The 16476-nt window shown below is 30.8% G+C and overlaps 1 protein-coding gene across 1 annotated transcript in view; it reads left to right on the top strand.

Annotated features, from left to right (window-relative positions):
- The window catches only part of LOC145268598 (protein Obscurin-like), a 190021-nt gene that overhangs the window by 116145 nt on the left and 57400 nt on the right, over nt 1–16476 (top strand). Inside the window, exons 10-12 of the mRNA XM_080124046.1 lie at nt 128–331; nt 3394–3532; nt 9815–10008. Of these exons, the coding sequence (XP_079980172.1) occupies nt 128–331; nt 3394–3532; nt 9815–10008 (537 nt within the window). The remainder of the gene's footprint in view (nt 1–127; nt 332–3393; nt 3533–9814; nt 10009–16476) is intronic.

Raw genomic sequence — 16476 nt, forward strand, 5'->3', positions numbered from 1 at the left:
TATTATTAATAGTCATTAATAAGATTAAGTGTCCCACCCTTTTTGCAAATAAAATGGTGAGAAGATTCCAAAAGTAAAAAGAATTCTGTAATTTTTATTTTTTCTCATTTTTCTTTTGTTATTCCAGAGGCAGGCACGCGATCATCCGAAGGTTGGTAGAGAAGTCCACCGGAAAGAACTTTGCTGGCAAATTTATGTTGCTCAGTGATCCCAAGGAGAAGGAGTTCTTTGCATCGGAATTGGAATGTCTGAGAGTACTTGACGATCAACATATTTTGAAAGTTTGTGACGCGTATGAAACTGAACAATCTCTTGCCTTGGTCACTGAACTGTATCCTTTTATCCATTTTTTTTATTCACTTCTTTTTTTTTTTTTCTTCTCCTATAATAGTTGGCGGTTATAGTTGAAAAGCCCAGCCTATTCTATTAATAAAATGGAATTAAATTTTTAAAAAACACCTTGGTTGTAGAAAAACTAGCTTAATTAGACACGAAAATGTTCTCCTTGAGCTTAGGGAATAATCAAAAGTTAAATGGAACAAGGCCTCTTTTTTTTAAAATTTTTTTTTTTACACGGTGGTCACCACTTATCAAGGCCCGGAAGCCACTCAGGGATAAGGGTTATTGCAAGTACATTACGTTAGTGTGGAGATTTGATGAAATGTTTAATTAAGGGGGCGGTTCATTAGGAATTTGTTAACATTGGACTTGAAGACATCCAAGTTGTAGTCCGGAGGGAAGCAGGCAGACGGAACAGAGTTCTACAGGCGTGCAGTTCTAAGAAAGAAGCTTTACCTCAGCAATATGGTAAAATAATAATATTAATAACAGCTAGTGGTTATAGTTGAAAAGTCTTGCCTATTCTATTAATAAAATTGAATTAAATTAAAAAAAAAACATCTTGCTTGTACAAAAAAATAGCTTAATTTGACACAAAAAGGTTTTCCTTGAATTTAGGGAATAACCAAAAGTCACAGGGAGCAAGGTCTCCACTATAGGGAGGGCGAGGAACTGTCTCAATGCCCATCTTGGTCAAATAGTCTGTGATAAGGACAGAGCACCTTTGGAACAAACTTCACGCAAATCTTCCACATCTTCAGTTCCTCATGAATACTTTCGTACAGTGAGTTCTTTACGACAACCAGCGACGCTCAGCTCAGTGGTTAGACGCCAATCAAGTTCCACAATACTTCCTAAAGCCAGAGTTACACCAAGAGAAGGTCATGCTGACTGTTTGGTGGTCTGCAACCGGTCTAATCCATTACAGTTTTGTGAATGCAGGCAAAACTATTACGGCAGAGAAGTACTGTCGACAAATGGATGAAATGTATCAGAAACTTCTACAACAACACACACCATTAGTCAACAGAAAAGGTCTAATTATCCTCCACAACAATGTCAGACCGCACGTTGCTAAACCGACTCTGCAGAAGTTGGTCTACGAAACTCTGCCTCGTCTGCCATACTCCCCAGACATCTCACCTACAGACTACGACTTTTTCAAGTATCTTGACAACTGTTTGTGTGAGAAATGCTTCAAAAAAACCTGAGGGATATTAAAAACGCCTTCAGCGACTTTATCGCCACCAGAACATAAGATTTTTACGTTACTGGCATAAATACACTGATTTTGCGTTGGCAAAAGTGTGTTGATTCTGGTACTACTTATTTGGATCAAGAAATTTTTGTTTGAGCCGTGATATTTTCATCTGAATTTAAAAATAAAAACCGTAAGAACTTTCTTGTCATACTGATATTTTCACAAAACCAAAAATAATAAAATTCGCTCATACAAAAACCCGGCAGAAACTCATCGAATCGGCGCTTACTCTAGATTCTGACACCATAAAACAGAAACGGTTTCTATAATTTATCTCCCATCATCAGTAAAAATTTTAAACTTGATTACTATATCCACACATTTTCAGTCGATTTTCTCCTGTACATAAAAAAAAAAATATTGCCGATCAGGCGATTCCACCCCTTAAAAAAAGGATGACAAGTGTATGTATATTTGTGTGTGTGTATGTATATATATATATATATATATATATACACACACACACAAACATACATACACCTGTCATCCCTTTTTTAAGGGGTGGAATCGCCTAATCGTAGAAGACTATATATATATATGACTATTTCGTTTAATCACATAAATACACGAGAGTATAATTTTATGCTTAAACTTTAAGTATTTACTTCAACAGTGCTCAATACATAGGTAGAGCTAGGTAGTAATTTACAAAAATATATATAGCAATTAAGTAATACAGAATATTCCGCATTTCATTCACGTAAGCCTGACAATTTCTCACAAGAATGAAACGCGGAATATTCTGTGTAGCTTAATTGCGCATATACGTCATAAAGACATTAAACGATACGGCCCGGACACACATACAGCACAGAGACAGCGCTATATGAACACATTATATATACACTCGTTATATAAACGACCATATAACATTAACTCCTTGATTAAAAATTCAGAGTAACTTCCTTTAATTCGTACATAATACATCTAGAAATCTGATTCCTCTCTCTAACGAAATCCGCAACAGTTTACGTTCAGGAATGAATACACTTTCTTTTTTTTTAAGTGTAGGTATTATTTATCTGGAGCAACGCCGATTAAGAAAATAACAACTCTGTGGGTTATTTATTAATTTATTTATCTTTTACTTTTTGTTTCACGACGTTTCGGCCAACTATTCCTTTGGACTTCGTCAGGTGGTAATCGCGACGGGATACTACCTGATGAAAACCAGAGGAATAGTTGGCCGAAACGTCGTGAAACAACAACCAATAAAGATGAAGATAATAGTCTGCAATAACTAAATTAATAAATAATACTCATCTCAATAATGAATTCCAATTAAATAAATAATAAACTTTGTGGGTATTTGTTTTGTAGTTTGTATTTATTTTAGTTTTATCTCGACATGAAAACCTGCACACATACACACCTTGGTTTTCTGGCCAAGATAACAGTGTAGTATTTGTTCGGATGCTGCTCTTCACCTTTTTTGTCCTCGGTCAGTGAACGAGAAATCCTTCATGACTGAGATAATTTTTTATTTTTGTTCCTATTCAGAGTTACTCTTTTTGGGCAGCTAGATTTTCCCCGCATTAAAAACCGGCATTGTGTCTAACTCTGCCCTCGTGGGAAGGCAAGTACATAGGAACTTCAAATGATTTTTTTTTTTTTAGGAAATGAAAAAAAAAAAAAAAAAAAATTAAAAAACGCTGTATACGGAACGTTATCATTGCACACACAATTGCTGTGTATATAATGTGAAAATAATGATTAATTAAATTTTTTTTTATTTTTTTTATTTAAATTTTTTTTTTTTTTGGAATATGTTTGCCTTAACATGATGTTCTCAGAATCACCGGTGGTGAATTGATTGATATGATTCTGACTTCCTACGGTTGGACTGAGTCCAATGCTGCCTTCTACATTAAACAACTACTTCGAGCCATCGATACCATGAAACTACGAGGAGTGGCCCATTTGGACATTAAGGTAACACATTTCATCATCATCATCATCATCATCATCATCATCATCATCATCATCATCTTTTGCTTCATAGGGTGGAACGATAAAATTGTCGCCTTAAAAAAGATGGAGTGCTACGACTTTGTACCTTTCTCTCACTGCCCCCCTCCTCTCTCCTCCTTCAACCTGAACCCGCTGGACTACTTCGTTTGGTCATACGTCGAGAACATCACCAACATGACCTCCCACAACACAAAAGCCAGCCTGATCGTCGCCATCCGCCAATCCGCCGAATATTCGCCGAGCTCCTACCGGAGCTTGTGGAAAAAGCATCTTCCCAGTTCCGGACCCCGTATCAAGGCGATGATTGAGGCTGAAGGCGGCTACATTGAATAGACGTGAGCTCTGCTACATAATCAAGTTACCTGAATTGATTTTTTTTTCTATGAAAGTTTTAAAATAAAGCTGTAGTATTGTTTTCTTTAGGGGCGACATTTTTATCGTTCCACCCTGTACATGTTGGCTTTTAGTAATTAACGACAAAACTAATCTATCTCTGACCAGGTCTTTATTTCTTCCTCTTTCTCTCAAGTCCATCGTTATCCCTTCTTACCATATTTTCCTTGGCTTTTCCCTGCGAACTAAACCTGCTTTCTTACGAGGTGCCTTCAATAAGTTTCCTGACGTTCCTCATATGGACGCTTTTATTGATAGCACACACATGAAACTCTAGTCCCCTTCAAAGTGATCTCCTTCGGCTGCAATGCACTTGTTGTACACAGGCTCCATGGAAGTCCACTTGTATAAACGTGTCAGTGACCCTTGTCACAACTTCTTTCATCTCCGCAATTGTCTCGTAAAGACAGCCTCTAATGGTTTCCTTGAGCTTAGGGAATAACCAAAAGTCACAGGGAGCAAGGTCTGGACTATAGGGAGGGCGAGGAACTGTCTATAGACACACGACGGTCCTTATCCATGAAATTCTTTATTTGGCCAATCAACTCTGGTGTTCTGACTTCCTTACTCCTCCCACTCATCTCATCATCCTTTGCAGACTCCCTGCCTTCCTTGAATCTCTTATGCTACTGAAAAACTGATGCTCGATTCATGCAAGATGGTCCAAAAGCAGTCTGAAGCATTCCGTACGTTTCTGTAGCATTTTTTCCAAGTTTAAAACGGAATTTTATTGCATATCGTTCTTCTAAAGTGTCCTCACGTCCAGATTGCATTTTCGAAATTCACCAACTGTAATAATCAGGCTTTTAGTAGGGTGTATTCCAATTTCAATCAAATTCTTTAAGATGTAATTTTGGTTACTAATATATATATATATATATATATATATATATATATATATTAGTGATGGGACGATTCCAATATTTTTCCCGATTCTGATACAATTACTGATTCCAATTCTGATTTTTTATAAATCTCTAAATGTTTAACTATTAAATTTCTTATCATTTGGATTCATTGGACTACTATTTTCATCTTGAGTGATTTTCACAACGTTTCGGTCGATGTAATCTCCGACTTTCTTCAGGTGTATCTTATCGAACTCAGGAATGTTTCTGTCAAATTCAGCAATTTGGCCCAATATAAATTACTAAGTAGACCTAGTATAGAGTTCAATATGATATGGAAACCATTAATTATAACAATAGATAATATATACAAAATAATAAGTAAAAACAGTAATATATATATATATATATATATATATATATATATATATATATATATATATAAATTTAAAGGAGATTAGAACAATAGTCTAAAGAGCAGAGTGTATTTTAATGTAATAGTAAAATTACTAATTTAATTAAAATACAGGCAAAGAAAAAGTGCTCGTTGTAATTTAGATATATAATAATGCTTTGACCTTAATTGCTGATTTCAAAAGGCGAATAATTAAAAAGTAAATAATTATATATATTTATATATGTATGTATGTATGTGTGTATGTGTATGTATATATATATATGTATATATATATGTGTGTGTGTGTGTCTATGAATTTTATTAGAAATATATTGTTATAATATCATATTTAAACCAAATTCAGATTTATAATTTTATTCTATTTTATTTCTATCTTTAACCCATATTAATTTACTTATCAAGTAAATACATACCTTTTATTTTAATTTTTTCCAGATACATCTGCTTTACTTTTAATGCTTTTACATATATTAAAAACCCTTCCCAATACTTTTGCTGATGAGGAAACTTTGTTTTTTTAAAAATACTATATGTAAAAATTATTGTCTGTAGCTTAATGTCTACGACAATAAAAACATTGTTTTCCGAAACGATCGTACAAATTATTGATTTTGTTGTTGTTCCTTCTTGTGAAACGGATTTTTAATTTAATTCTAATTTGAATTTTAAATTATCAATCACATTACTGAATATATATATATATATATATATATATATATATATATATATATATATATATATAAAATAAAAATTACAATTAAATTTACCAAAATGATCCAAGATGGTAAAATTAAAGTATATTATAATCTTCTTCCAATTACGGGATTTCCTTGGATTTTACTTGTGCAAATGAAAATTCAATTAACTTTCTTGAAGTTGTATATTTGGATTTTACCTTCACTGGATTATTTATCTTCCACCAGACTATCCATTCACGTGTAATCATCTTTTTCTTCACCATATTCCCTCTGCTTCACTTTTTTGTTATCAAGTAAGATTTTTGACTTACTTGTTATTTCATCAAATACTTTTGCATGCAAAATCCGATCCCGCATTTTGCTAATTCCTACCCTCTGATGAGAAGGAAAGTATTTCTTCGAAACTCAGTGGATTAAGGACTATCCACTTATCTAGTGTTTCCTTTTCAGATTAAATATGTTTTTAACTCATTTCAAAGTGTTTTTTTAACATGTTTTATTAACTGTTTGCTCGTATATATATATATATATATATATATATATATATATATATATATATATATAATTAGTGATAAATAGTGATATTTACAAGTAGAAATAAAAATAGGTTTAAGGCTCCTAAAATTTGTACCAGAATTGTCCACAAGAACTCGTGGCACAGTGATTAGGGTACTTGGAAAAGTCAATTGTAAAAAGTGATATCCTCCTGAAGGTTGAAGGTTCAATCCTCAGGGTGGGGGATTGGAAAAATACAATTGCAAATTACTTAGGACCTCTATCCAGCCATGGCTGACGGAACAAGAGCACGCTACTCCAATGAAGTAAATAAAGTGTTCCGCTCAAAATTCAATCCAAATTACCGAGTTTGACAAGATACACCTGAAGAAGGTCAGAGGTTACACCGACCGAAACGTTGTGAAAAATCACACTCAAGATGAGAACAGTAGTCCGATGAATCCAAATAATACGAATGACCAATCCTCATCTCAAAAATTGAGGAATGTCATATCAAATTTGTATTTTTTTTTGATTACCGTAAAAATACATATTAGATTAGAGTACATTTTCTCAAACATAAAAAAAACATACTTGTGAGAGTGATCTATAGATTTTAGCTTTACTTTTAGTTTGGTGAGGGGGGGGACCATAGATTGGAGCTCAGACGAGCACTTGTCATGAAGATAACGCACCATCTCTTCTGTGGGAAAGAGGTTGCAGGGAAGAGAAAAGGGCATCCTCCACTATGAAGTCTATATTTTTTTATATGAATATCAATACACAAAAAAGCAAGTGGAACATGTATAGTCCCCTGTGAGTGCACAGTGAACGAAGCATAAAAAATTGACTAAGTTCAGCATTTGCCCCCCCCCCAATTTAGCCCCAAAAGTCCCCAAGGCCTTAACATATTTAAATTTGAGTTCAGCACCATGCAAAACTGCTAAATAGACATACACAGAAAATTTTGGACAAATATAGTAAAATAGTCCCAAAAATGGAGTGTTTTTATTAGCCCTAAAAGAGCCCCTGGGACACACCCAAGAGATATCTTGAAGTATAGACAAACAAAATTATATAGAAATCAGTTAATTCCAACTTTTCAGAAAGTTTTATAAAAATCCAAGACATCAATTTTTTTTTTTTTTTTTATAAGCACAAAAGTGTCAATTTTAGCCATTTTAACCTGAAAGACACCCCTGGGACGGGGGGGGGGGCAACCGGAGTTTTCTTGGAAAATCCGTTCTGTTACTTTTTTACTCATATCATGTTTAATGTTTGTGCAAAATTTCAAAAAAATTCCAAGGCGTAGTTATTGAGAAAAGTGCGGACAGAAGAACGGACAAACAGACAAGGGTGAATTTAATAAATAATAAACTTTGTGGGTATTTGTTTTGTAGTTTGTATTTATTTTAGTTTTATCTCGACATGAAAACCTGCACACATACACACCTTGGTTTTCTGGCCAAGATAACAGTGTAGTATTTGTTCGGATGCTGCTCTTCACCTTTTTTGTCCTCGGTCAGTGAATGAAAAATCCTTCATGACTGGACCCCCCCCCAAAAATTCACCAGAGTATAGACAGAGATAATGCAGTCCTGATAAAAAAAACTATCTACATACACGCAAACAGATATGAGAATTGAAAATGATGGATGAAATCGCAAAATTTGCTTACGACTCCATACGTATTCGTGTTCAATAATGAAGGTAATGGACAAATTTTAAGAGAACGGTTTTAGAAGTATTTGTTAAGATTAAACTTGAAGACGACCATGTTGTAGTCTGCAGGAAATCTGTCCCCTGGTAACATGTTCCACGATTGGCCTTCAGGACAAGATCAAAGTGTAGTATCTGTTCTTCAGATGCTGCACTTCAATTTCTTGTTCTCTGTCAGTGGAGGAGAAATCCTTCACGACTGAGACAGTTTTTATTTTTGTTCCTTTTCTCCACGTTAATAAACGACCCTGGTGTCTAACTCTGTCCCCTGGGGAGGCATTGTAAATAGGAACATGTTCCGCGATTGAGGAAACGGACAAAATTTGATTATTTAAGAGAATTGATTTGCAAGTATTTGTTGACATTCGACTTGAAGATGACCAAGTTGTGGTATGCAGGAAAACTGCTCCATAGTCTGAATTTTTGAGATGAGGATTGATTATTCATAGAATTTGTATGCCCCGGACTACTGTTCTCATCTTGAGTGTCATTTTCACAACGTTTCAACTGATCTAATCTTCATCTTTCTTCAGGTGTGCCTAATTTTATTTAAGAATCTTTCTGTCAAACTTTGGGAATCTGCGCGGAATTTCGAACGGAACCCTCTACTTATCCATGGGGGTAACATGCACTCGTTTTGCTAACCCTTAAGTAATTTGCAATTGTACTTTTTGAGTGTCACTTGCACTGAGGATTGAACTTTAAATTTCCAGAAGAATATAATTTGCAACTGAATTTCACAAAGTACTTTTACAACTATGGCACAGGTCCTTGGAGAAGGACCATTTATTAGGCTGTTGACATTGCCTTGTCCTCTGACATTCCCCGACCGCTGACATCTAGGGCTTTAACCCTTTACTTTGTCATCTATTTTTTAATCGTTTCTTTACACGTGCTGTTCATTATAAGACATCGTCACATTGGTATTATACAGCATAATCACGTTGACAGACTGGTTCCTGTTGGATCATCAGAGTTAAGCAACGATGAGCCTAGTCAGTACTAAAATGGGTGACCATTTGGAAATTCCAGGTGCTGTATGTATTCTCTGCTTATCTCGGCATTGTTTCCAGTTGTATTCAACAGACATAAAAAGGACTAAATGCACAATTATACTAACATAAATCATCTTCGTCTTAAAATGCTAAAATAATATGCAAAATTGTGTGTGAGAGAGATATATACTCTAACATGTGCGTTACTTCGGCATAATCACATTGTCACACCAATTCCCGCTGGATACCCGAAGTTAATCAACGTTGAACCTAAGTATTAAAATGGGTGACCATTTGGGACTTCTAGATACTGTATGTGATCTCCGCTTATCTCGGCATTGTTTCCAGTCGTCCTGGACTTCTTGCCACTGGACTCAGTGTAGATTCAGGAGAGGTGTGGTTGGAGATTGCTCAACCCTTGCCTCACATTTACTGCAGGGGGTATCCTTTGTCTTTCAAAACTGAATGGCCGCATCGTGCGTTACTATACATTTAAAAGCCCGACGGAAAATTTAAACCCTAACCCTAGCGGTAAATTTGAAAATAAAATTTAGTTAATAGCAATCGCTGTTCATTCAATGCTTCTCAATAAACACTGCACTTTTCTCGCTCACACTCTCTTTTAAGTCATGTGATGTCACGTCCACTTATCCTGTAATTTTCTCTCTACCTTTCAGCCTGCAAATATTATGTACGATCCTGAGATGGATTGCATCAAGCTGATTGATTTCGGATTTGCTAAAAAAATCCACAACTTTCCGCTGAAGCTCAATTATGGAACACCAGAGTACGCTTCCCCAGAAGTTGTTTGCAGTGAAGTCATCACAGAGTCTACGGACATGTGGAGTGTCGGCGTTCTCACTTATATATTGTAAGTACAATCGTGACTCAACCAATTATGTTTTTTTTTTAATTACATTTTCACCCCAAACAATGCACAGTGCCACTTTAATGTAGGAGAGTACTATCAGGGACATAATTTGCAGGAATACTATGTAGGGAGTTGAGCAGCAAGATGTCTGTTCATATTTTTTTGCCACTTTAAAGCAGGGGGCTACTATTAGGGACTTAATTAGCGGGGTCATTATGAAGGAAGATGAGTAGAAAGATGTTTGTTAACATTACACTTGAACTTCTGCATATCATTGCAGTTGGGAAAGCAGAATCCCGGAAGGGAGTTCCAAAGACCCGCAGTTCTGGGGAAGAAACTATTGAAGTAAAAGGCTTTCTTGCACCTAGGGATCTCTACTGTAAAGGGATGAGACTTAGTAGCTTGTCGGGTTTGTCAGGGGTAGTCACGTCGGGGAGGTACAAGTGTTTGCAGTTCGTCAGAGCATTCACCATTAAAGTATTTGTAGAACAGGCAGAGGAATGCAACATCTCGTCGATGGGACAGAGGCTGAAGCCTAGATGACAGTTCAGGACCTATCAGGTTGGCGACTCTCTTTCGAACCCTGTCCAGGAGCGAGAGACAAGCAGCAGATGCACCAGCCCAGATGTGACAACAGTACTCCATACATGGGCGAATGGTTGCCTTATAGAGGTATAGGATACTGTCAGGCGTTAGTAGTTTTCTAGCACGGTAGAGGGAGCCAACCTTCCTTGCAGCAGCCTTGGCAATGCTCTCAATGTGTCTATTCCAGTTCATATTCCCTGTAAACGTTAGGCCGAGGAGTTTAAAAGAAGTACTTTCAGGCAATGTGTTCTTGGCCATTGCTATTGGTGGTAGAGAAGGTTTCTTGTAGTTATTGAAGGAAACAAGCTTAGTCTTAGCAGCATTAAATGTGACCAACCATTTTTGTCCCCATTCCACTACAGATTGGAGGTCATCCTCTAGTGTTTCTGCCATTTCCTTGGATATGTGTTCATTTGATTTCCTCTCATATCTGTTATAAGGAGTGGTGTCATCGGCAAATATACCCATCTCCGAAACAATTTTATCAGGGAGGTCATTTATGAATATCAGGAATAATAGAGGTCCAAGGATAGACCCCTGAGGTACTCCCGCATTTATGTCATATTGTTTGGATGTACGACCGTCAAGGACAACTTTGATTTTTCTATTACTTAAGAAGGATTTAATTACATTATGAATTCTTCCAGTGATTCCATATGATCTAATTTTCCTTAGAAGACCATCGTGCCATACCCTGTCAAAAGCCTTAGATATATCAAGGGCCACCGCTCTACCCTCTCCTGTTTTGTCCAATGAGCGGTATATACGTTCAGAAACTACAGAGTAGATATCTGCTGTTGAACGGGCTTGCCTGAATCCATATTGTTTGTCAGTCAGGAGTTTAGCAGCTGTTAGGTGCTGGACTAGGGCTTGATTAACTAAGGACTCGAATATTTTGGCGAAAAGCGGGAGGAGGCTAATGGGGCGATAATTACACTTGAACTTCTGCAATTGTCTTCCGTTTTCCTGCTTTCCAGCTTTCTATAATATGGTTGTCTTCAAGTCCAATGTGAACAAATTTCTGATGAGCCGTTCCACTTAAGTTAACAAATCTACCGAACTTCCATTACTATCGATTACTATATTGTCCTTTTGACTACTCTACACTCTTTAACCCTTATCCTTGAGTGGCCTATCGGCCTTGATAAGTGGTGTCGTTTATGTAAAAAAAAAAAAAAAAAAAAATGTCAGTACAGTTGGGGAAGCAGGAAACCTGAAGGGAATTCCAAAGTCTAGTAGTTCTGGGGAAGAAGCTATTGGAGTAGAAGTCTTTCTTAGATTTAGGGACCTCCACTGAGTAGGGATCGGGTTTGTTGGGGGTATTTACATCGAGGGGGGGTACAAGGGATGGTAGTTCATCAGAACATCCACCATTCAATTACTTGTAAAACTGTTAGAGGGATGCAACATTTCGTCGATGGGACAGAAGTTGAAGCTTAGATTTTTAGATTATTTCTTTAAAAAAAAAAACATTTTTAGATTATGTTTTTAAAGAAGAAACATCTTTAGACAATTTCCTTAAAGAAAACCATTTTTAGATTATTTCTTTAAAGAAAAAACATTTTTGGATTATTTCTTTAAAGAAAAAAAAACATTTTTAGATTATTTCTTTAAAGAAAAAACATTTTTGGATTATTTCTTTAAAGAAAAAACATTTTTAGATTATTTCTTTAAAGAAAAAACATTTTTGGATTATATCTTTAAAGAAAAAACATTTTTGGATTATTTCTTTAAAGAAAAAAAAACATTTTTAGATTATTTCTTTAAAGAAAAAAACATTTTTGGATTATTTTTTTTAAAGGAAAAAGAAACATCTTTAGACAAGTTCGTTAAAGAAAACCATTTTTAGATTATTTCTTTAAAGAAAAAACATGTTTTGATTATTTCTTTAAAGAAAAAAACAATTTTAGATTATTTCTTTAAAGAAAAAACATTTTTAGATTATTTCTTTAAAGAAAAAACATTTTTGGATTATTTCTTTAAAGAAAAAAAAACATTTTTAGATTATTTCTTTAAAGAAAAAACATTTTTGGATTATTTCTTTCAAGAAAAAAAAACATTTTTAGATTATTTCTTTAAAGAAAAAACATTTTTAGATTATTTCTTTAAAGAAAAAACATTTTTAGATTATTTCTTTAAAGAAAAAACATTTTTGGATTATTTCTTTCAAGAAAAAAAAACATTTTTAGATTATTTATTTAAAGAAAAAACATTTTTAGATTATTTCTTTAAAGAAAAAACATTTTTGGATTATATCTTTAAAGAAAAAACATTTTTGGATTATTTCTTTAAAGAAAAAAAAACATTTTTAGATTATTTCTTTAAAGAAAAAAACATTTTTGGATTATTTTTTTTAAAGGAAAAAGAAACATCTTTAGACAATTTCGTTAAAGAAAACCATTTTTAGATTATTTCTTTAAAGAAAAAAAAAACATTTTTAGATTATTTCTTTAAAGAAAAAACATTTTTAGATTATTTCTTTAAAGAAAAAACATTTTTAGATTATTTCTTTAAAGAAAAAAAAACAATTTTTAGATTATTTCCTTAAAGAAAAAACATTTTTAGATTATTTCCTTAAAGAAAACCATTTTTAGATTATTTCTTTAAAGAAAAAAAAACATTTTTAGATTATTTCTTTAAAGAAAAAAACATTTTTGGATTATTTTTTTTAAAGGAAAAAGAAACATCTTTAGACAATTTCGTTAAAGAAAACCATTTTTAGATTATTTCTTTAAAGAAAAAACATGTTTTGATTATTTCTTTAAAGAAAAAAACAATTTTAGATTATTTCTTTAAAGAAAAAACATTTTTAGATTATTTCTTTAAAGAAAAAACATTTTTGGATTATTTCTTTAAAGAAAAAAAAACATTTTTAGATTATTTCTTTAAAGAAAAAACATTTTTGGATTATTTCTTTCAAGAAAAAAAAACATTTTTAGATTATTTCTTTAAAGAAAAAACATTTTTAGATTATTTCTTTAAAGAAAAAACATTTTTGGATTATATCTTTAAAGAAAAAACATTTTTGGATTATTTCTTTAAAGAAAAAAAACATTTTTAGATTATTTCTTTAAAGAAAAAAACATTTTTGGATTATTTTTTTTAAAGGAAAAAGAAACATCTTTAGACAATTTCGTTAAAGAAAACCATTTTTAGATTATTTCTTTAAAGAAAAAACATGTTTGGATTATTTCTTTAAAGAAAAAAACAATTTTAGATTATTTCTTTAAAGAAAAAACATTTTTAGATTATTTCTTTAAAGAAAAAACATTTTTAGATTATTTCTTTAAAGAAAAAACATTTTTGGATTATTTCTTTAAAGAAAAAACATTTTTGGATTATTTCTTTAAAGAAAAAAAAACATTTTTAGATTATTTCTTTAAAGAAAAAACATTTTTAGATTATTTCTTTAAAGAAAAAAAAACAATTTTTAGATTATTTCTTTAAAGAAAAAAAAACAATTTTTAGATTATTTCTTTAAAGAAAAAAAACAATTTTTAGATTATTTCTTTAAAGAAAAAAAAACAATTTTTAGATTATTTCCTTAAAGAAAAAACATTTTTAGATTATTTCCTTAAAGAAAACCATTTTTAGATTATTTCTTTAAAGAAAAAAAAACATTTTTAGATTATTTCTTTAAAGAAAAAACATTTTTAGATTATTTCTTTAAAGAAAAAAAAACAATTTTTAGATTATTTCCTTAAAGAAAAAACATTTTTGGATTATTTCTTTAAAGAAAAAACATTTTTAGATTATTTCTTTAAAGAAAAAAAACATTTTTAGATTATTTCTTTAAAGAAAAAAAACATTTTTAGATTATTTTCTTAAAGAAAAAACATTTTTAGATTATTTCTTTAAAGAAAAAAAAACATTTTTAGATTATTTCTTTAAAGAAAAAAAACAATTTTAGATTATTTCTATAAAGAAAAAACATTTTTAGATTATTTCTTTAAAGAAAAAAACAATTTTAGATTATTTCCTTAAAGAAAAAACATTTTTAGATTATTTCTTTAAAGAAAAAAAACAATTTTAGATTATTTCCTTAAAGAAAAAACATTTTTGGATTATTTCTTTAAAGAAAAAAATTTTTTAGATTATTTCTTTAAAGAAAAAAAACAATTTTAGATTATTTCCTTAAAGAAAAAACATTTTTAGATTATTTCTTTAAAGAAAAATTTTTTTTAGATTATTTCCTTAAAGAAAAAACATTTTTAGATTATTTCTTTAAAGAAAAAAAAACATTTTTAGATTATTTCCTTAAAGAAAAAACATTTTTAGATTATTTCTTTAAAGAAAAAAAACATTTTTAGATTATTTCCTTAAAGAAAAAACATTGTTAGATTATTTCTTTAAAGAAAAAAAAACATTTTTAGATTATTTCTTTAAAGAAAAAACATTTTTAGATTATTTCTTTAAAGAAAAAAAACAATTTTAGATTATTTCTTTAAAGAAAAAAAACATTTTTAGATTATTTCCTTAAAGAAAAAACATTTTTAGATTATGTTTTTAAAGAAGAAAATTTTTTAGATTATTTCTTTAAAGAAAAAACATTTTTAGATTATTTCTTTAAAGAAAAAAACAATTTTAGATTATGTTTTTGAAGAAGAAACATTTTTAGATTATTTCTTTAAAGAAAAAACATTTTTAGATTATTTCTTTAAAGAAAAAAACAATTTTAGATTATTTCCTTAAAGAAAAAACATTTTTAGATTATTTCTTTAAAGAAAAAACATTTTTAGATTATTTCTTTAAAGAAAAAACATTTTTAGATTATTTCCTTAAAGAAAAAACATTTTTAGATTATTTCTTTAAAGAAAAAAACAATTTTAGATTATTTCTTTAAAGAAAAAAACAATTTTAGATTATTTCCTTAAAGAAAAAAACATTTTTAGATTATTTCTTTAAAGAAAAAACATTTTTAGATTATTTCTTTAAAGAAAAAACATTTTTAGATTATTTCCTTAAAGAAAAAACATTTTTAGATTATTTCTTTAAAGAAAAAAACAATTTTAGATTATTTATTTAAAGAAAAAAACAATTTTAGATTATTTCCTTAAAGAAAAAAACATTTTTAGATTATTTCTTTAAAGAAAAAACATTTTTAGATTATTTCCTTAAAGAAAAAACATTTTTAGATTATTTCTTTAAAGAAAAAAACAATTTTAGATTATTTCCTTAAAGAAAACCATTTTTAGATTATTTCTTTAAAGAAAAAAAACAATTTTAGATTATTTCCTTAAAGAAAAAACATTTTTGGATTATTTCTTTAAAGAAAAAAACAATTTTAGATTATTTCCTTAAAGAAAAAACATTTTTGGATTATTTCTTTAAAGAAAAAAAACAATTTTAGATTATTTCCTTAAAGAAAAAAATTTTTTGGATTATTTCTTTAAAGAAAAAACATTTTTGGATTATTTCCTTAAAGAAAAAACATTTTTAGATTATTTCTTAAAAGAAAAAAACATGTTTGGATTATTTCTTTAAAGAAAAAAAAAACAATTTTAAATTATTTCCTTAAAGAAAAACCATTTTTAGATTATTTCTTTAAAGAAAAGACTTTTTGCTGTTCGTTCATAGTTGTGTCTATGTTTTCGTTAAAAAAAAAAAAACAACTTATTTCTAGGAAACATACGTTGCAAAAATAAATAAATAAAAATTGGTAAAAGTTTTAATGCTTTAAGTTCTTTATATCTTCAAATATTTTTTAAGGTTTTTATTTTGTATTTATTTATTAATTTATTTGCATCCTCGTCTTTATAGTTATTGTTTCACTACGTTTCGGCTAACTCATCCTCTGGCCTTCTTCAGGTGATTAACCGCGACGAGATACAAATACTAAGTCTTGTAATTGTATCTTCAGGGATTATTGCCTTCCATAGCTGT

The sequence above is a fragment of the Euprymna scolopes genome, chromosome 44, assembly GCF_053919585.1.
Source record: "Euprymna scolopes isolate OS-2025 chromosome 44, ASM5391958v1, whole genome shotgun sequence".
Lineage (NCBI taxonomy): Eukaryota > Metazoa > Mollusca > Cephalopoda > Sepiida > Sepiolidae > Euprymna > Euprymna scolopes.